General features: G+C 33.2%; 1 protein-coding gene across 14 annotated transcripts in view; it reads right to left on the reverse strand.

Moving 5' to 3' along the window:
• KIF21A (kinesin family member 21A) overlaps positions 1-22,740 on the reverse strand; it is a 174,022-nt gene that overhangs the window by 15,070 nt on the left and 136,212 nt on the right. For 2 of the 14 annotated variants that reach the window (XM_043446802.1, XM_043446798.1), the window contains 15 exons: positions 21,901-21,969; positions 21,591-21,805; positions 21,294-21,447; positions 20,592-20,786; positions 20,082-20,183; positions 19,164-19,329; positions 18,667-18,687; positions 13,746-13,806; positions 13,321-13,375; positions 10,675-10,886; positions 8,217-8,324; positions 6,872-7,000; positions 4,707-4,745; positions 4,034-4,048; positions 303-439 (listed from right to left, as the gene is read on the reverse strand). In XM_043446802.1, the coding sequence (XP_043302737.1) occupies positions 303-439; positions 4,034-4,048; positions 4,707-4,745; positions 6,872-7,000; positions 8,217-8,324; positions 10,675-10,886; positions 13,321-13,375; positions 13,746-13,806; positions 18,667-18,687; positions 19,164-19,329; positions 20,082-20,183; positions 20,592-20,786; positions 21,294-21,447; positions 21,591-21,805; positions 21,901-21,969 (1,678 nt within the window). The remainder of the gene's footprint in view (positions 1-302; positions 440-4,033; positions 4,049-4,706; positions 4,746-6,871; positions 7,001-8,216; positions 8,325-10,674; positions 10,887-13,320; positions 13,376-13,745; positions 13,807-18,666; positions 18,688-19,163; positions 19,330-20,081; positions 20,184-20,591; positions 20,787-21,293; positions 21,448-21,590; positions 21,806-21,900; positions 21,970-22,740) is intronic. The other 12 variants (XM_043446803.1, XM_043446799.1, XM_043446812.1 and 9 more) reach the window with 10 other exon arrangements.

Genomic DNA, 22,740 nt, shown 5'->3' on the forward strand with positions numbered 1-22,740 from the left:
GTAATGGTCTTTTATGGATTTTTACATAGCCTGTGTTACTAAGCTCAGGGCTTTGCATACATTAGATGCTCAATTACCAAATCGAGATGTATTCCTTCACCATTCTATTCACATAACATCAACAGAGATTTTACTTTCTTCTCAACTATGCAATGATTTTATATTTTATATAATTCAGCAGTTGGACAACATTATCTTTCAGATTCTTATGGGTCTTAAGCAGTTTGACATTTTTCAAAACCTGTTAAAATGTAATCATTAAAAAAATCTGTTAAATATTCACACGACACAACTATTAGCACCTTTTGATCCAGTGAAAAGAAGATCATCAGTAGAATCCACACAGAGCACAGCTTTTGTATGCCCTTCAGCTATATGAACACACTGAAGTGGAGACGTTCTGATTCCTTTTGAAGCTGGAAACGGGTTGATTATGCCCCTGAGGTGGGGGGAAAAATAAGATTTACTTCAGCAGCTATACCATGGAACTATTTTTTATTTCTCTGACTTTAAGAAGTTGTTCTAAATAATTTGTACTATAGAAACACCAGAGTTGGACACGACTGAGTGACTGAAAAACCTGATTGCTCCTTATCTTTTTTTAAAGCAAAGGGACACAGTGTGAAATTAGTAGTGATGAAGTGCATCAGCTATTTAGGAATCAGCTAGCAGCTGTATTCTGCAAAGAGCAAAGTCAACAATACATTTGAATTTTCTCACTAACAAGTTTATCTCTTCAATTTAATGAAGTAATATTGGGAGCTATTCAAATATAGTAAATTATGAAAAATAAAAAGTATTAATGATGGAAAACCGGAAGATGTAACTATCAGACTGGAATTCTATGTCAAAAAAAGACATTTTAAAGATGGTATAATACATACTACCTAAAATACTAAAAAGCAAATTTCAAACAAATTTGAAGAAATACAAGAATGATTGCATACATAGAAATCTAAAGGGAGAATGGCTCAAAAATAACAAAAGCTTTTAAAATTCTAACAATCTCAAAGAAGGTTTTTTTTAAAAAAGAATAAGATATTAAAAGAATAGTGATGCTCTTTGGAGCTTTCTCCTAACTTTAGTATTTTTTGAATTTCTGCTTTATGCCACTGGACTATGAACTGTGGAAATGTAAAGTTTATCAAAACACTGTCCCTATCCTAAAGGAGTTTAAGACAGAATCTGAATTGAAACCATTGTACTGGGAAGACTAAAAATGAGAATGAATTAAGGACGATATTTATCATATATCATATATATATATGACTTATAGATATATATAACTTATATATATATATATATATATATATAAGTTAGATGTATCTTTGCCCAGAGCAGGAAGAAAAGTTATGTTGAAATATGTCCATTTTATGGGCTTCCCAGGAGGCACCAGCAGTAAAGAACCTGCCTGCCAAGGCAGGATACATGAGAGATGCGAGTTCAATCCTTGGGTCAGGAAGATCCTCTGGAGGAGGGCATGACAACCCACTCCAGTATTCTTGCCTGGATAATCCCATGGACAGAGGAGCCTGGAAGGCTACAGTCCATAAGGTCACAAAGAGTCAGACAGGACTGAAGTGACTTAGCATACATGCACATGTGTCCATTATATAAGACAGATGGCCTAATATTAGGACAGATTCCGAGATAAAGCTGTCTGTATCCACATTCTTAATGAATAAGAACAACCTTTAAGATGCCAGGGACAGAAATAATTCAGAAGAAATGTGAGCACAACATAAGTTAGAACTGACAATGAAGACATTCAATGAGTTCAAGTATTTCTATTTTTAAATCATTATATCATAAGATTTTGAAAGTATATACCATTATGGAGGCAAAATCATTGTTGGTACGCTAAGAGAATCAATAAAGGGGATAAAATATGTAGATCCAATATTCCAGAAAGGAGGAAAAAAAAGTGGATTTCAGAAATTACAGATGGATAAAATTTGTTGAGTTTCATAGAGGGAACTATTGAATAAATAATTATAAAAATTACAAACACCTAACTGCTCATGAGTAAGCAATAACATCTCATGGGGAGTTTTTTTTGTAAAATTAATAGGCAGCAAACTAGGGTAATGTCATATTCATAATGTATATTGACTCCAATAAAGTCCATACAAAAAGCATTTCAAATGATATCCCTACATACATGGTGGGTAAGTTTGAAATTGTTGTAGTAAGGTAGTTCCATCAGTGGCTGAAAAGTTACCCCTAGAATCAATGTTCCTCTCAATCTGGAAAAAGGTCTTCAATATCTAGTTAGTCTTTCTAGCGAACTGAAGACAGATATGGCCAGCTTACTAAATTGACATATTAAAGAGCTATACTGTCTAGAAAATTATTCCCAAAATCTGTTTAAGTATGTTCTTAGCACTAAAATATTCACTGGATAAAATTTAAACATATAATTTAAGTTGAAGATAGAACATAATGCTCCAAGTAGGAAAGGGGTTTAATTAGATTTTAAAAGCTAGAGAAATTTATTTATTGAATGCAAGATCAATGGATCAACAATGTATGATTCCTCTAACATTATTTTCAATACCTTCTGCAATATAAGAAAATATTTCAGGAGAAAGAAAGCAATAGAACTACTATACTCTGCCAAGGCTACATCTGGAATGAAGTAGAATTCTAGAGGCTACATTTTAAAAAGAGCTTTGAAAACCTGGAGATTTTCCAAAACAGTAGAAGCAAAAAGAAGGATCTGCAGACTATATCACATTAGAAACAGATTAATCTAAATCTATTGAGCTGATAAAAGAACCTTCATTGGAGAGACCATATAAAAGTACTAAATATTTAAAGAGCTGTCATATGCATGCAAAAAAGATGTACTGGATTAATGCTAGTATAGCTCAAGAGGGCTGAGGACAGACCAATGAACAAATATTTAAAGAGGTAATAAATTAGGCTCAGGATAAAGAAATATTTATTTTTAGGATTTAGTTTTAATGATTTCAAAAAGTAAAGGGAGCTCCTCATCAGCAGAAATAAGACCAGGCACATGGATGGATCACATGGATCATCCATCACATGGATTAATAACTACAAAATCCAAAGTATTATTTGTATATACACATTAATTTGAGATCCTTGAAATTAATGCTCAGTAATTTGTGGGTTATCTAAAAATTTAATCAGATTGAAACAGAAGTGGTAGCAAAACCTCCTCAAAAGTCTAAAATTGCCATTTTGAAATCCTATTATGTGGAGTTTACAGTTATGAACTGAAGCCATCAAATTTTTAACTGCTGCTTCAGATGTTGAAAAGTTATGATCTAATGCATAGTCTATTGCTATAATACTTACTTCTAAAACACTACATATATATGTATGTATATTTTAACAAGCTGATTATAAAGAAAGGAATTCATTTTAACAAGCTTAGAGCTGCTTTGATCTGCACAAATGCAGATTAAATGACACAAATCATCCTAAGAAAAGTTAAAACAGTACCCTTGGTTATTTAATACTATGTCTCCAAAGATTTCCTTCCTTCAAATTACTATCTTTATCCTAAGAATCTACTAATGTTCCCTTGATGACATAACGTTCAACACAATTCTGCCAAGTGAAAGGTTGTAAAATTACAAAGGTTCCAATTACTTATGTATGGCACGCCTTAGACACCAGGATGTCTGTTTTTCATTCTTATGTATTTTATTTACTCAGACTTCTGAAGAAAATAATTTCAACATTAAATATAATATTATATCATTAGATACTGAACAATACTCTCAAATATTCAGAATATTGGGGTTAATATTTTATAGCTATTACCTGATACAAAAGATAATATTAACAGAAAAAATACAGAAGTTGGAAACATAAGTCAGGTATTTCTTTCTCTATTAAAAATCTATTCACATTCTGAAATATATAACTCAACTTTAATATTGTAAACTTATACAACAGATCTGATGTGAAAGGGGAAAAAATGCTTTTTGGTCCATGAAAAACCAATAAAGTCTTGTAATACTGTGAATGATATTAATTTCCTCTCCCTTCCCCTGCCTACCTTCTGGAGGATCTACTGATGATCAGGAAAATGGTCATGAAACATGGGAAAGTAGTGCAAAGAGAAAGAAGGAGACAAATTGATTAGTAAGGACAGGAAATGAAAGGAAAAAAAGAGAAATTAAGGGTCCAAAAAATCCATAACATGAAGAAATGCAACATTATTTTAAAAACAGCATCTAAAATGCTTAAAATATTATGTTTTAAAAATTCTTTACTTTCTATATTTTATGTACCACAGTATACTTTTTTCCCCTAGCATACCTTTTGTTTTAAAATCACAGAGCTTGCCTTAAAGTTTTATTTAAAATCAATAAATCGACATGAAAAAATACCTTATCCACTTCCTACACTTTGAGGTGGAAAAAATGTCTGATGAAGAGCAAATCTTGACATTAATTTTCATAAAACTTAATTTCTTTTAAATAAAAGTTTTAGATTATAGACAGAATACACATGGCACAAGTTTTTATACTATTATATTTTAAAAGTTTGCCATTACCTTGAAAGCTATGACCTCACAAAAGTATATTAAAATTAATGCTTAAAAATATTAGTGCATTTATATGGCTTACAAGTTATCAGTGAAACAAAAATGAGACTTGTTTAAAGTTTCTTGGAAGGCATTTTAGAACATCAGTGAAATGCCAGAACGTAGGAAAGATAGAAAGTACCTGTGTACCTCCGACAGAGAGGAATCACTTTCATCAGACCTACAGTGAAAGAGTTAGAATTATGAGGAAAAAGAAAACAGATGTCAACAGGTAAAGCCACTGAGACTGAACGGATTCAGTACTATGAATAACAGAAATACACCAAACATTTCCTTTATAGCGCATTCCTTTCCTATTTGCACAGAATATCAGCAAATTCATTGATAGCCAAATTAGTTAAAATTTTGTACTTATGTTTTCTTCCAAAATTTGGGGCGGGTGGGGACTTTCTATTACTGATCCACAGAACCTAATCTACTCTCACTTTCTAAAATACAGGCCCTGAAGAGGAACAGCATCAAGCTAGTGAAATACATCACTTCAAGACTCTAATTTGACTAGTACTAGAAAACTTTTTCTGTCTCACTAGTCATTAATGAATTTTATTCCTCTTGATAATTACTTTATATTTAGACTCTTCATGCGGAAGTTGCACAAACACATCATATGTATACATGGAAAGCAAATCATTCAAAGTTTAATAACTTTGGATTTTAATTCATCTCAAAAACATGGAGTTCTTCTGACTAGGCAGTCCCTTAGTAATAGTTAGGAGGTTTTACTGGAATTTTAAAAATAGATGAGCTACTCCCGTCAGCCTTAACCTGAAACCTCCAGGACTGACAATAAGTCTAGTTACTATGAAAATCTATTTAGCTTGTTTTATTAATATATCTTGGGTTGACCAACAAGTTGATTTGGGCTTTCCCATAAGGTCTTATGAAAAATTTGCAAACAAACTTTTTGGTCATTCTAATACTTGGGAAGAATAGGGATAGAGTGAGTGCTGGCATATTATGTAATCAGAAACAATGTGTAGGACCTACTTCTATCTGGTAAAATATGCTAGTCTCAAAAAGGAGCCCAAAGAAAGTGATTCATGTTAGGTGAGATTTTTGAAAGTGTAGTCAGTTATTCTAAATTTTACTTTATAGAGATGACAACAGAGTCAAATGATTGGTAGCTCATAAAAAATTTCAGAAAAAATATGGAACTATGATTAGATCATCAAGATTATCAAAAGACTGACACAAAAATTTTAATACTGTGAATGCAAGGGAGACAAAACTTAGTAATTCTTCATAATGCTAGTGAAAATGGACTTCCTAAAGACATTCTTAATGTTCTCCTCTTTCTCAAGTAGATAAGAGATAGGATTTAACTATGTTCTCTTTTAAATATTTTTTTAAAAAAACCTAACTAGATCATTTTAAAGGACATGTCTGTATCTAATGCTAAAACTATATTAAAATCTAATAAAAAATGTATCCATAAATTAAGTAGATTAAACAATTTTTCAAAATGATGATGTGCCTATGTATATAGAGCCATTTAGCATGATCTAAACATGCCAGGTGGATCTTAAACAATACCTTATAAATTTCAGAAATTGATATATACAGGGAGATTACAGCATAAAAAATAAAGAACTGGTGTGGGATACTGAATATCAAGTACTTATATTATCCACAATGTTAACATTGAAACTCAAAGCAGAGAAGTCAGTTAATAAATACCTTATGGCAACACTGTTAGTATGAAATTCTTGCAAAAGAGATTCTGGCTCAATGTGGGAATATTTTTTCACTTCAAATTTAATGAAAATTATATTTTCCATCCCTTTCCAACTTCTCTTCCCCAACAACCCAGAGTTCTATGTCATCCACCCATCAAAGTGCTCTTTTACCCATACACATATGACAATGATTTTAGAAGATGATACATGCACCAAAAGTAAAATAATTTGCCTCTTTTCAGTGCAGGCTATCTGGGTTAGAGGCTTTTATGGACTCAATAAAGCTGAAGAATCACAAGAAATTTAAACTTCAAGTGATCTCAAAGATTTTCAATTCTAATTTACTTGTTAAAAAAAAAAAGACAACACAAGTGTGGAAGTACAGCAATGCAAATCCATAGCAGGGAATAATGTTCAGCAGGAAAATAAATGTCTCTAATTTTGTCTAAATGGTTCATTTTCCATTGGAAAAATACATGAAATATGGGAAGGGTTCACAAGTCAGACTCCATCTCCCACACAGAGAGAGGCTAAATGTTTTCTACAGATTGTATTGAAAGGTTCAGAATATTATAATGAATAATTGGGGCTCTTTTACATAATGACTTACTTATCCTGCTGAACTGATGTGTTTCCCTGAGAAACAGTAAGACGATTAAAAACATTCAGTTCATTACGGGGCCGGCTTGGTGGGGAAGGAGGAGGTGAAAGACTAGCCTCTGAGGTTCCAGAATCTGAGCTACAAGAAAAAAAGAACATTACATAGGTGGCTTTAATTGGCTTTAATTTGTTAGAAATGTTATAAGAAACATGCTTTTATTTTTTAAAAAAGCTTTTCATTATAGAATTCCTTCCTTTCATCCTCTCTTCCTTTTATATGAGATAAAATGTACTCCAAACAATTTCACTGAAATTTTTTTCCACTGAATTTTGTCACATTGGCCACAAGATGGCACTAAAGAAAATGTCTGCTAAAATCTAAAGTCAGTACAAATAAAGCAAACCAAATTTAAAATTATGCAATTTGAGAGTTGAAACCAAGTTGTTTACTTTACAGATGAGGAAACAGACCCTGAGAGTTTAAGAAGAATTTGTCTATTCAGCTGATTTATTCATTTATTTTTAAATTACCTATTTGTCCCATCCCCTACCTCCAGCTTATAATTGCGACATTCGACTCAGTAGAAACAGGTAAATTCCACCTCTAAATACAGGAAGAAGGTTAATTAGAAGAGTAATTTCCATGATATTCAAGTCAGCTAAACCAGTGGTCAAAGTAGAGAGTGTGCATGTTGGTACAAGAGAGGAGGAAGGTATAAGATATCATCTTCGCAGGTACAGAAAATATATGAGAGCTTCTTTTTATAATTAATTTTATGTTAAAGAAATTTGCTTTATCAATATTTAAACATGGAGTATCATTGATATTCCTACTCAAGACCATGTCAGAGGTCTATCTGCCACCTGTAGCTCCTGAGGTGGCCTAAGGGAGATCTCACTATGCCATAGCGTAGAAAGATGACAGTGGTTTTAACCATTTAAAACTTTCTGTCTGTTGTGTTATTGTGATTTACAAATGTCCAGGTAAGTGGATCATCAGATTACATTGTGTACTCTTAAGTAAGCTAACCCTTACAAAACATACAAATAGCTATTAAAATAGTTTAACAAAAAAATTGAGGATAGTATCAATTGAAGCATAAAAGAACAGAAATAAAATGGGACAATGGCACATATCTTCTAATCCTAGATTTTTGTTAATCACTTTAAAGTGGTGAGATCAATGTCAGTTTTATCAGATAACAGTCAAAATTCATTTCAAAATTTTCTATAAGACCCAGTCACAATCCCAGAGTCAGCCTGAATATGGAAAATAATTTCACCATTGCCCCTTACCATCTAAGGGCATCAGACATTTCACACAATCTACTAGATAAAGAGCATGAATAGCTTACTGTTTTTGTTCCTTTGCCTTTGATTTTTCTGCTTTCTCATATGCCTTTCTCCTTGTTACAGGGGAAGGCTCTGGTAGCTTTTTTTCTGACATGGATGACTGCCTGGAACTAAGAGAGAAGATTCTTCAATTATCTAATTTTAAATACATACACATAATTTCGGCAGATATTCAGTTTTTAACAGATCAACACCTGGAATTTGAGAAAGATTATTTGGAAATGAAACAGAACTAGGATAGGAAAAAATCACGAATTATTTTTAATTAATGGGATCTTGACAACTGTATATTTTAATTTTTAAATTGGTAATCTTGTCAAATATACATGACCATTATCTTTGAATGCAAACATCAACGCTATATTGCCAAATAGCTAAAATAATATTTTTTACTTTAAATACAAGTGTTAAAAAACATAAGTGTATAAGTTTGATTAGAATTGCTTCAGTTGAGGGAAAATTGTCTTTACAGTTTTGCAAGAACAAAAATATTAGAATATCAGAGTATGAGAAACAATGAGATTTAATGAATTAATATTTACACAATCACAAAAGAATACTACAGGTAATCACTAAGAACCCACAATTATTTTAGTTAACTAGTATTTAAGCATTAGCTATATAAATTTTAGTACTAAAAATACTTTTGTTTTATTATAGACTTTAAATGTTGAGTAGTGGCTATGTAATTAAAAATTTAAGACTACGATTTCTGTGCATAGTGGTAAGGAATTTTAATTGAAAAAATGAACTTTTGCTATCTTTGACTAGTTATACTAGTAAGGAAAAAAAAAAAAAACCTAAGGAATGAGCAAGTGGGATCCCTAAAATGGGCTTACAACGATTCCTATTTGAAAGTGAAAATTAAATATAATTAAACTTTATGTTCCTGATTTTTTTAATTAGAGGAAAACATATTTTAGAAGGTCTGCATCATTTAAATCATAAGGCCCACTTGAGTAAATCATTTTACTTCATGCAATGGAAGTCATGTACTAATAAGTAATAAGAGTTGTACCAAGCATATGACCAACTGTTAAATTTGTATAGAACTATACAAGCATCTTAATTTATGAAAACTTGATAATAAATCATATGAAGAGGTGGTGTCTAAAAGATATTTTCTACAACCTGTCATGAATGATACATTTTTAAAACGGGGAAAAAAAAAAAAGGCAACAAGGAGGTATTACCTGCATTCTGGAATCCAGGTCATAGATTTAGTCTTGAAGTTCCAAAAGTCTCTATTCATCTGATAGACTAAATGCTGAACTCATAGGAGTCTCTAAAATCTGTCCTCAGTTCTATATCATTACCTTCACCAAAAGCATTTTTTCTACTGTTATCAAAAAAGCACTGAAGCCATAAGCTATACTGGTTAGCAATTTCTAATAGCAAATCCAATTATTAATTACATAAGTCACCTCAAGCACATGCAGGATAGTTCTGTCATCATTAATTTTGGAACTAAAGGCAGCGATGGGCTTACTGAATGTAAGACAATGAAAATATCTTCATAGGATGAAGAAAGTTATGGGAAACAGATAGATATTCAGGATGGGGTGGGGAGTATGTTATATTTTATTATTTACAGAGTCATATAGTGTGTACCACTTTTTGGCAATATTTCTCAATGCAGTGATGCATTCATCCAATAGATCATTTGCAAGACCATGTGTAAGAATTAGTTTGAAATAAGGCATTAAAAATCTTTACCAGTAAGCGATTGATATAATTTTAATATAACTAAGAAAAGACATATACACAAACGCATGCTGGCCTGTGCAGGGAAATCTTTGTTCTCAAGATAATAATGAAAAATTTCTAAAGAAGATTTGTTTTGAAAGGAATGTTTTTGTTAAGATTATCTTAGAGGAGGGAGGAACAGTCCCTCCTTCACATCTTTAATAATATAGTACTTACACTTTGTGTATATACTCATCCCAGACATGCAATGTACTTCAAGGCAAAGAATTAGGAAACTTCAAAATGCATTGTTTTTAACTGGTACTTGTTTTTTCTTTAAGAGTTTCAGCCAAGGTTTATTATCCTGACCAGGCTCTTACAACTAGAGTTTAACATAATTAAGAGCAAATTTAAGAGTCTTTTAAAGCTGTTTATATAGTGGTTTTATAGTTATAACTTTAATTTAGCTGTTTCTAAATAAATTTTGCCTGTAATTTATAACTCAGCCTTTATAAAAATTATAATCTTTAAGAAAGACTCTAAAAGTTAAATATCAGACAAAGCAATTCAACAAAGAACATCTCATTTAAATTATTTTGAATGTGCAAAAATTAGGGGATACAACACCTAACAGAAATTACTTTGAAAACTAGAGATCTTATTTACATAAATTTTTAAAAATAGAAATAAGAAATTAGTAACATGCATATATATTTTTATTTTTAAAAAGAAAAGCCAAAAGAAAGGAAGTTAGTGTAGCTGGGCCAGACTTACATGCTGCCTATCTTAGAAGGGAAGCCAGATGGGGGAGGGAGCTCTTTTTCCCTAGCAGAAGTACTTGTCTCTGTATTCATTCCAATCTCTTGCCCTTCTGCAACAGGTGTAAGAGGGCCAGGCAAGGAGGCATCTCCTGTACTAGTGTCTGAAGCTAGTTCACTGCTATCTGCATACAGCAATTCCATTTGAGTGGTGGTTCTCCTTCGGGCCTAGTCAGAGAATGGAAGGAAAAGCAATCATATGCAAACTTCTGCAGAGAAGATGATTAGGCAATAGAGATTTAATATTAGTTTGAAATAGGTAAAACATTCAGCGTGTCTTTCCTAGCAAGTGTGTCGAACACATGTAAGATAGTGACAAGCCAGAGATACAGCCAGCTGAGAACTTCAGAGGTCATAATAATAGCCAATGTTTGTATTATACTTATTGTATGCCAGAAATTCTAAATAATTTACTATATTAGTATATACTATTATTATCCCAATCCCCAAAATGAGAGAACTAAAGCACAGGAGAGCTAACAGTCCAAAGTCAAACAGCTAGTAAGTGGCAAAGTCAGATTCAAAACCAGACAATCTGCCTCCAATATTATTATGCTATCCTGATACTAATGGCCAACTTTCTCGATATATCACTTTAGGAAAAAAAAAAAAGGAATAAAGAAATTAAACCAAAAGATAGCTGCAATGGCATTCAACTAAATTCTTACTTTCCCAGGCTTAGATGACTTATTTAATATACATTTTAATATATATTATGTAACATATAAATTTAAATTTTATATATCAATGTTTACATTTGTTTCTCCATTTTTATGACCCTGCTCCACTGATGCTCTAACTGGCTGTTTAATCTCCCTGATGGATATCCAACACCAGTCCATACCAGTTTTTGGCAGTAAGGCGGGTGAAGGTTATTTTATTTATTTAAGCACTCCCTTCCATACTCCTAAAAAAACAAAGAGACTACCTTGTTGTTAATACTTAGAGCTGGCTATTATCACTAATATATTAAAAGACAATCAAAATGTTTACCAGATTATAAACCTCTAAACGGTAGACATCCTGTTTTACTCAACTTTATATGTCTTACATTTAATGTAGTGCTGGTACAAGTCTATTTAAGATATATAATCAATTTCATTTCTTCAGTGAGTGAAAAATAAATAATATTCGATCCTTTTAGGCATCTATGGGCTTCCCTGGGGGCTCAGACAGTAAAAAATCTGCCTGCAGTGCAGGAGACCGGGGTTTGATCCCTGGGTCAGGAAGATCCTCTGGAGAAAGAAATGGCTACACACTCCAGTGTTCTTGCTGAGAAAATTTCGTGGACAGAGAAGCCTGGAAGGCTACAGTCCATGGGGTCACAAAATCAGACATGACTGAGCAACTAACAGGCATCCATGCAGTACCAAAGGAATGACAGATATTACCAGAAAACTTTTGGAAAAAGGAAGCCCTGCAGGCCAGCTTTTCACCGTATCAGTTTTCCCTACTGCCAACTGAATCATTTTCATGGGAATTCCTAATCACAGTGGTTTTTTAAGGAGATGACCTTCAGGGTACCACTTCACATCTCTCTCTGAATTTCACAGGGTCTGAAAGACCAAGTTACCTTAAGAGATTTTTGCCTACACGTTAAGACTCAATCCAAACTATACCAGAATGTTTTCTTTGAGACTGGATAATCTCTGGTCACTTAGAATAATCAAACCCAAACCACATGTCACCAAACTGGTAGCTCAAGGACCATACATAAAGCCTGGAGATGTTTTTCAATTGGCTAGCTCAGTATTTTAAAGAGAAAGAAATTCTCCATTAAAATCCATATTTAAAGCTACTCTTTAAAGAGTTGAGGATCTGGTAGTCTTAGGCCCATATTCCATGATAGCAAAAATAAGCATTAGTTAGTGATGCCTATTTGCTTTAGATGGGCCATGTCCACTTCAGGTAATCATAATGATTCCTGTTAATTATCTTATATCTAGTCAAACTATTTATCTATATTACTTGGCTAACCACTGTGGGCCTTGTATCCATCCTGTGCATTAGTACAGTACTGTTCTTTCAGGTCTTGATTTCATCCATTCATCCACCAAATATTTACTAAGCACTGCAAGAATTCTTTGTTTTCAAACATCTTAAAATGGAGAGTTAACTCATCTAGTATCAAATGCTACCAATATGCAATCTGAAATATACCATGCTATTTCTCACACATGTAACAGCATGTATACTTTATTTTTTTAAGCTTTACAAATATGCATTATAGTCTCAATTTTTAATACAATATGATGATTAAGAGTTGGCCTATTCAAACCATCTCAAGATATGTTAAAATAAATAAGAAACTTAGGAACATATCAGAATGTTAAAATTTCAAAAATCTCCTGTCATTCTAAATTATTTTAAGCATTGTTCTCCATAATCATATCTTACCTAGAGGAAAAAGCACAAGAATACAGTAAATAACAAGTTCCACAGAGGAGAAATTTGTCAATATAAATTTTTTTCAAGGGAGAATATGATAAAGAACTAAATTTCTATCATATGAAATCTTTGCCTATGCCCAAGGCCTATGCATTTAATAGTGATAATAAAGAACATCAGAAAAAAATATTTAACTGGTATTTTCTATTCTTACCTTGCTTTTTGGTTTCACTTCACCACAAAGCTTCATAAGGTCTGAAGACAGTGAGCTGTGTGCAAATAAATAATCAATCATATGAATAAAAGGAAACAATATAGAAAACTATATGACCTCTAATGAGTTTAAGTATGGAAAAAAATTTATAAGCCTATGGAAAATACAGAAAGACAATATTAAAATAAAAATAAATTAATCAAAATAGTTCATTTCCTTCCTTAAATATCTCAGTATTTTATTTTAAAATTTTTGATGGTTAAGCATTACTTAGTTTGGCTTCCATATTACTATTTCTACTGTTCTTCACTTAGCCATAAAATCTAAAATTATTTGTTTTATGTTAATTGATTCAACAAGATAAAAAAGTATTAAAAATATTACAGAAACAAGTCAACTCATTAAGTTTCTAAAGGTTCTCTTACCTTCCTTCTGATCCTGGACTGTTTAAAGGTACATCCTCATCAGTGCTCTCCTCTACATTTTCTAAAAAAAAAAATAGTCCAAAATGTAAGTATTATCCACGTCACACTTTGAATGACTGTAATGCCTATGCTATAATAAACATCAGCCTGAGGTCTCTCAACATGGGCACTTTGGTTTTAGTAACTCAGTCAAAATAGAAATGTAAAAAAAGAATTCTAAGAAACTCTTTTGATTATATGTCCTAGGATGAGAAAAATGTGCTCAAGATAGGAAAGCCATGAGTTGAATGATAAAGTAAAGAAGAACTGCGTTCACAGGATGGAAATGAGATCATGTATTTATCTGAGTATGTGTAATTATTTAAATATGATTTCAGAGAATGTATTTATCCCACACCATCCATTTATTCCATGTATGAAAAACCATTGAGTAAAACATGAAAGACTGAAATAAATGCTGCACAAGCTCCCTTTAATCTACTGAGGCAACATCAAAAAATACATAAGTGTAAACATATTTGCTGTATTTTATCAGTATTCCAATGTACTTATAGATTTTCTTCTATTTTTATTTTTGTTTTCAAGCAGAAAGAGAGTATGTGTGTGTGAAGGTATTCAGAATTCACACATCAGCATGCAGCTCATTCACACGTACATAAAAGACTAGAACTATAGGTTTCCATGCAATCATTTTATAAATAAATACAAACAATCCACTGCTATTTCAGAACAGTAGCACACTGATGAAAAGAGAGGAAAAGGCAGACATATAAAACTAGAAGGAAGTCAGTAAATAAAACATCCACTTAAATTATTTAAAATGTCAGTGAGCTCCTAACACAGGTGCAAATTATACAATTTATTATAAAGCCACATCACAAAACTAAAGGCAATATTTTCAATAATATATGCTAATTAAAATATGTAGGATGAATCTCCTTTTGACTTTTACTTTGATATCATACAGGTGTATTATGCTCATAAATCATATTCTTAATTTCTTTCTCAGATGCTCCCATTCTTCCTCACTGTTTAACAGACAACTGGATAGAAATTCAGTAATAAATGATAGCATTATCTACAATGGAGTCCATCTAATAGGACCCACAAAAAGGGAGTTTACTTTCTGAAATAAGGAAAATGGTGGTCTTGAGGGCAATGTGTATCTCAAAGTCCATACTTAGAGGCTGGAGGATGTACTTCACAGACAGGATAACGAACGCTAGTATAACTGAATTAGTTAATAACATAGAAAATGGAAAGAAATGACAAATCTAGTCTTTATTTTCCCATACATAAAAGCAGGCTAAGATTGACTAGTAATTTTCTTGTAGTGAATGATGAAACCAGTTAGAACATCAATCATATAAGTGCTTAGTAAAAACTACTTAGCTCCTGCATATGCATGCATGCTTTATCTACAGATGATTACAGTTTGGCATAACTAACCTAGCCAGAAGATAGAGCCCTTCACCGAGATTCACCAAATCACACACCTCTTCAGGACTGAGCTTCGTCTTTGGCACTATACCCATCTGGGTAGCAGGATATGCCATCATCTCACTGCTCTACTTTCAACTCTTTAGAACATAATTCCAGCCAGGTGTCAGCTTCTTTTCTCATCACTAAGCATTAAAGCTAAAAGCAGTGAGATTTAAAACTCCAAAATGTCTTAAAGTCATCCATATCAGTACATAGTTGCATAATCTCATGTCACTAGAAGCTAACCAATATTTAATAAGTTGATATTCATATTAATATAAATACATATGGAGAAGAGTTGACGTGTTGCAGGGAAGAGTCAACTATGACTCCACATTAAATCTGTTTCTTTTATCTTAACCTTTGCTTACTGTTGATTTTGTTCACTAAAAGGATACTGTCCATACATAATGGCCTGCTTCAGGGAACCCTGCCCTTCTGCTTGAATGTTAAACCAAAATGCCTTTATTCAGGATCCTGTCCACCTGTGGATGACTATAGAAAGCAAGAAATTAACATATCCCCTCCCCAAGACTGGCCATTCCAGGTGTTGTTTGCAAGGTTCATGGTCTTTTCACTTTATTTCCTCACCTCTCCTCATCTCTGTTCTATAAAAGAACCTTGCATCCAGATCCTGATAAGACGATTATTTTGAGACATTAGTCTGCCATCTTCTCAGTCAGCCAGATTTCTGCATAAGGTCGTATTCTTTGCCTCAACATCTCATCTCTTAGTTAATTGGTCTGTGGTGCAGCAATCAGAGGGAGTCTGGACTGGGTAGCAATAGCAGCCCAAGACTACTACCCTTAGAAAGGCATTCTTGCAAAGTTCGACTTTGTTATCTGGAAACTTAGCTCTCAGAATTTCCCTAGTCACCAGTTAACTAATATAGTTCATTACACCTAGAATATTTGTGCAAACAATATGGCTTATGCTGAGAATTCCTGCTTTCCTTCCAGAATCTGGAATTCTGGTACTACTATATTAAAGGAATGTATGTGACTAATACCCAGCAAAAATCTCAGGTGCTGAGTGTCTAATGGAATTCCCTGGATGTGAACAATGCACTCAGGCTGCTGCATTTTCATTCCAGAGAGAAATGTGTGATGTTTCCTGGAAGGAAAAGAGCATAAGAAAGCCTGGATATGGATTCTTCCTTACTCCATCTGCATCTTTTCCTTTATAATACTGTTGTGTATCCTTCCTATATTGCTCTCATTAATCTTTGCCATGAATACAATTGTATGCTGAGCCCCTTGAATCTCCTAGCAAATCCCTAAAGGTAGGGAAAGATCCTAGGAACAACAACATAAACACAGGTAGAGGAATAAGGAGGGGAAAATAAAGATGTTCTTCAGTGGCTACAACAACACACACCTATTAGCATGGAGTACTGGCCTCTAACCTTATTATGTTCATCATCCCAAGTCACATAGTTGTTACTCTAGGGCACCAACCTGCTTGAAGTCTTCATACATATAATGTTGTGGCTAAATGTCCATGCTTTACCTTACTGCCAAGAGTGACTCTTCTGCCTAGACCCCTTCTATTGTCTCTTGCCTGGCTAAATCTTTTTCTTCCTTTACGTTTCAGCTCAAATTTTACCGGCTCCAGAAAGCCTGCATCATCAACTCCTCCATTTCTGTTAGGTAGCCTCATTCTGTGGTCCCATAACTCCCCATACATATCCCAAGTCTCTTCCCTGTCACCCTCAGTAAGGCATAGTCCATGAGAGCAAGCTTCTGTATCTTACTTATCTTTGAATCCCAGCACCCAGCCCAAAGCTCGAGATAAATTGAAATTAAACAAATATTTTTTTTTTTAAAGCAATGTACATATGACCATCTAATTTGTATGGATTTACTTCCATGTTTTTCTCCTTCCATGCTTTTCTTTCAAGCACTTCTGGGTCTAGATTATGGCCCTAGGGAAAATTTATGCCATGAGTAACAGGTTGTTATCAGTTGACTGTGTTCCTCTTCCCTGTTTTGACCCCTCTTTAAGCTACAGATAATTGAAAGTTGTGAAAAAGCAACAATACTCATCAAATAACAGTGTAATATTTTCTGCACAAAACAACATCAAACAGGGCATTGCATTTTTTCTTCCAAGTTAAAAGAGATAATGGACTTAAATAAAAATTTACTTATTACTGCAAGTTGAGCCACTAAGATGAAGAAGAACAAAGAAAAGGCAGAGAGGGGGTGGGAACAACAAAAAGGAGGGTGAAGAGGAAGAGGAGAGGAAATATGCTTAATAACACATGGAATGGCAAAAATTCTCATTATATTTCAGGAATTTTGGCAGCCTTAACGTGGTTCTTTAATATAATCAAATTGTTTTTCTACCTGTTTGTTATAGCTTGAGCAGGTTAAAAGTCCACATCTATATTACTAAGTTAATCTCAAGGAAATATTATTTTGAGATTTAACACACAGGGCAAACTAAGAAAGATCTAATAATATCAAACAGAGCAAGTATTTTATTTGTGTAACATTCTACCATTTAAAATAAATTTAGATTCATAGACTGTTTAATGATCCAGAGAGGTAATTACATTAATCTTTCAGCTACATTCCTCTCCTTCAAGAAAAATATTTTAGAAAACTTTTGACAGCTTTATGATTAGGAAAAAAAGTTAGGATCAGATTTTGAAATAATTTTAAATAAAAACTGTTCAAAAATAATCTTCAGGAGAATTGCAGACAATAAAATTACCCTGATACTCCTGATCTTTCATATATATATATATATATATATATATATATATATATATATATAACTGCCAGGAGAAGCTCAGATATTATTCATGGGTGGGCATAGTTCACATGAATGTTGTAGAGGCAAGAAGTCGAAAATCTCAATGTTCAAACATCTCTTCAGCTCTTTCTAACTCGAACATGTTATAATTATAAATATTATTTCAATCCATTCATGTAAAACTCTTTGGATAGCTTTATGCAACTTACAATATTAAAGTACATGTACTTAATTCTATAAAATTTAAGGATAGCTGAGAATCTATAAAAAATAAACCAAAGACATTATATATAAAAGATATACAACACAGAAAGATATTTATGAGGGTAAAATGACAAATGCAAAATTAATAGATTTAAAAACTAAAAAGGAATATATATCCCATTTTTTCCTACAAGAAACAGAAAGAGGGGCTGATGAAACTAGAGCCAAAACTGGAGTTCAGATAATAAAATAGAAAACTATACTTCTTTAAACATTTAAGAATTTAAAAATCAAGAAATGTGTAAGACAAAAGACTTAGTATGTTTGTGGTCACAGATACATTTCAAAAAAGATCATGCAAAAACCAGCTGGCTGCCAATAAAAATGTTTTAAACAAGATGTACCACAATTAGTGTACATGAACAATTAGTAATTCATGCAGCTGTAGGGTACACAGAAAGCTAAACATACTTACCTAATGGTACGCTATCTAGATCTGTATAAATAACAGCAAAAAGGAAACAAAAAGCAATACTCCAATCAAAACAGATCCAATGTTAAGAACTCTCACATAAAACAAGATTATGTACCATTTATAAGATATGTAGAATAGATGCCATAGCAAACACTTACACATTTATTTTTAAGAGTTAGATATGCAGAATAAAGTAATGAAATTTGGTTAATAATTTAAACAACCAACTCAGAAACACTGTTGACCTTTTTTAATTCATAAAAATTATTTGCTTAATAATGCTAAGTAAGGATTTTTAAGTTACTAATCATTTCTCGTAATGACAATAATTACATCCCCCCAAATTTACACATGCAAGTTAAAAAAGGAATAATTAAAAAGCATAAGTAAATACAGCATCTATTCAGTCAAGCTAGAGAGGAAAGAGGTTGAGGACAGCATACTCAAAGAGCAAAGATACCATGCAATTTATTTAACTAAAATTTAATCCAAATTACCTTGTAAAGCATGGCCTAGTAAAGCATCTAGCTCAGGATTTAATTCTGCTTTCTCTTTCAACATATGGAACAAGAGCTGGTTTTGTGTAGCACTGGTTATTTCAGTCTGTTTAAGCCGACCTTCAAGTACTTTAATTTGAGCCTCTTTCTGGGCAGCCTGAAGACCCTACACCATTCCCCCCCAGAAAAAAAATGTATCTTAGATCACACAAACAGAATCAACTACATGAAGATCTGTATCAAATGGCAAATGCATATGATGTACGGACTTTGACATTAGATAGACCTTGATTCATCCTAGCTCTTACGGTTGCAAACTCAGTGACCCTGAGCAAGTGCTGGCTAGCTATTAGTATCAGAGGAATCTTCCTGATTCTCAGTTTCCTCATATTCAAAATAATACAAATAATATTTATTTCATGCACATTGTAAGGATTAAGCAAGAGAACAAAACTAAAGGTATAGCACACTCTCAGTGTGGAGAAAAAAGGTGAGTCAGAAATCATTATCATCTTTAACATTTACGCAGAAATTACCTAAGATGAGGAGAGTGCAAATGTATTTTTTCCTGACTTTTTGAGTTGTAAAGAATCATTATTAAATCAAAATTATAACTGAATTTGTTTGCACACTAAGAGATTTTCCTTTTACCTTTTCCTTTGTTGAAGCAAAAAAGAAATTATTCTTTAAGTTGTTTACCTGCTCTAATACACAAGCACAATAGATGAGAAGCTAATGGAATTGATGTAAATACTGCTGACTTTTCTTAACTCTAAAGAAAGATAAAAGGAACACGTTTCATTGTAAAAGAATCTTCCTCCTTATTACAAAGGAAAGGGTCATTAGAAAAAGATAGACAAAACTGTAATGAATTAACGGAAGCTTAGGTTTTTCAATAGTAGTGTAGTTAGATCTTACCTTATTGATGCCCATTGACAGGAAGTGATCTAGAAGGTATCGAGCTTCTGTAAGTGTGCAAGCATTAATTACTGCAGTGACATCCAATGTTTCTCCTTCTTCCTGCATCAAACCAGCATATGATGTATCATTACCTTGAGCTGAATGTATTTAACAGAAGACAAACCCTACTGCTTCATGCATTTATTTGATATTATTGGATTAGCTAATGAAAAGCATAAAAAAATCCCTACTCTAAGAAACATATGGTCTAGTTTAAAACATAAGACATTTGAGCAGTTAAGAATTCAAGATGGATTAACAAATGATATATATGTTTTATCAGTGAAAAATAACATCACACAATCAGCAGAGAAATCTAGAAAGCAGGCAGGAAGGGTATACATGCAAAACCTAAGAATTATATTAAATCATAGATTAAAAAATCCCTTCATATAAAAATTCAAAGTGCTTTTAATGACAAAAAATACAAAAATACTTCTCATTGAACATTTTTTCTTAGTTACAAACCTTTGCTTCTTCCATCTGCATGATATTGGCTTGACAATCAGAAATACTGTCATTGATATAATCTATATTAGCAGTTAATGACTCCATCTCCTCATTGATGTTAATCACATTTTTATCTCCTTCTCCATTCTCCTTGACTATCTTTTCCCTTTTCTTTGAAAGTTTCTCTCGTCTTTTTGTGAGTTCTTCCCGTTGCTATTGAGAAAACAGAGTAGACTTTAAGAAATTATGTTCATCTTGGACCTTGAAAACTTTATGCCAAATAAAATAAGTGAATTACAGAAGGGGTAAATACTGCAGGATCCCACTTCTGGGAAGCATCTAAATAGTCAAACTCATAGAAGCAGTAAATAGAATGGTGGTTACCAGGGACTGGGAGGAAGAGGAAATGGGGAGTTGCTGTTCAGTGGATATAAAGTTTAAATTATATAAGATGAGTAAGTTATAGAATTCTTTACAATACTGTGCTTATAGTTGACAATACTGTGCTATACATTTTAAAATGTATTAAGAGGGTAGATCTCATGGCATCTGTTCTTACTACAATTAAAAAAAAAATGATGTTCATCTATTCATACACAACGCAATCACCACCCCCCAAAAAAACACAGCTTGGCAAGTATTCAATTTACTCAGCAAACAAATGTAGAAAACAAAAATTAACAGCTAAGAGAGAGCAAATCTACTTTCTACTTTTCACACCTTGAGCAGCCTATTCATATCAGCCTCCATATTGGAAATAGTCATTTTCTGCATGATGATGTCTGTGACCCTGCGTTCAAGAAGCTGCCACTTCATGCGAGCTGTTTTAGAAGTAAACACTCGGCCAGTCAATCCTTTCCTTTGGTATTTTTTTCTACAATCATATAAAAACATACAAACATAGTTACTTATGTGCTTGTTTGATTATATGACGCCAAATGATGAGCTGTTTTTCATTTAAGTCCAACATCCAGTGATGTAAAGATTACATCAGTAGGAACAGAAGAACATGCTTACCTGGTTCCATTTGCTGTGGGCGTCGGTAAGGCCTGGACTCTTGCCACAGGAATTCTCATTTTTTGCTGGGCTCCAGCTCTTAATGCATCTGTTTCTACAGCAGCTGCACTGGAAACTGTGTCCTGAGCAGGAGTATCAGATGAGCTCAACTTCCGAGTGACTTTCCCAGCCACTTTATCTGACATGGGCCTCACTTGCCGGCGAAGAGCTGTAACCTGAAATAGCAATGGAGACTGACTCATTCTCTCAGTCTATAGAAATACATCACTTATTTCAAAGCCAGAATGTTTCCTCCAAATGGTCAACTTGCCTCTTCCGTTTTGCGACGAAGAACCACTTCTTGGTTTCTCTTTTGGGCTTCCAGAAGTCTAAGTTGATGCTATAAAATAATATTGAATAAGTTAAAATAGTAAACTGAAAGATAAAATACTTCTTACTTCTTCATTATCGTTGTCCCATTTCACTGGGAACTGTAAGCATTCTCAGCAGCATCTGAGCTAATAATCACCTTGCATTCATTACTATGGACTTCGCAGGTGGCACTAGAATTAAAGAACCCACCTCCCACTGCAGGAGACATAGAGAGACACAAGTTCTATCCTTGGGTCAGGAAGATGCCCTGGAAGAGGGCATGGCAACCCACTCCAGTATTCTTGCCTGGAGAATCCCATGGACAGAGGAGCCTGGTGGGCTGCAGTCCATGGGATCACAAAGAGTAGGACACGACTGAGCGACTAAACACAACACAGCAGCAATAAAGGGTTTACTATATGCAAGTATCCTCCTAAACGCTTCACAAATATCTCATTTTTGTTTTGGCTGCTGGCTGAGGCATGAACAGGAAGAAACACAGCTTAGAATATTTTCAATAGAGGCACCTTACAAGGTATACAATTATAAACTCCGATTTAAATATAGAGAGAACATATATTAATTGTATTAGCACTTTATAGTAACTTTGGAAATACTAAGTTGGTCAATAAAATTAACTGGCTACCAATTTGTTTCTAGGTAGTCTATATGATACAGAAAATTATTGATTACTTTAAGCCATTTTATAGGGATATAATTTAGGAAATAATTTTGGACTAAAAATAAAACATGTTCTGGTTCTGTCATTTATTTAACTCTGTGATCATGGGCAAAGCTT

The sequence above is a fragment of the Cervus canadensis genome, chromosome 25, assembly GCF_019320065.1.
Source record: "Cervus canadensis isolate Bull #8, Minnesota chromosome 25, ASM1932006v1, whole genome shotgun sequence".
Classification (NCBI taxonomy): Eukaryota; Metazoa; Chordata; class Mammalia; order Artiodactyla; family Cervidae; genus Cervus; species Cervus canadensis.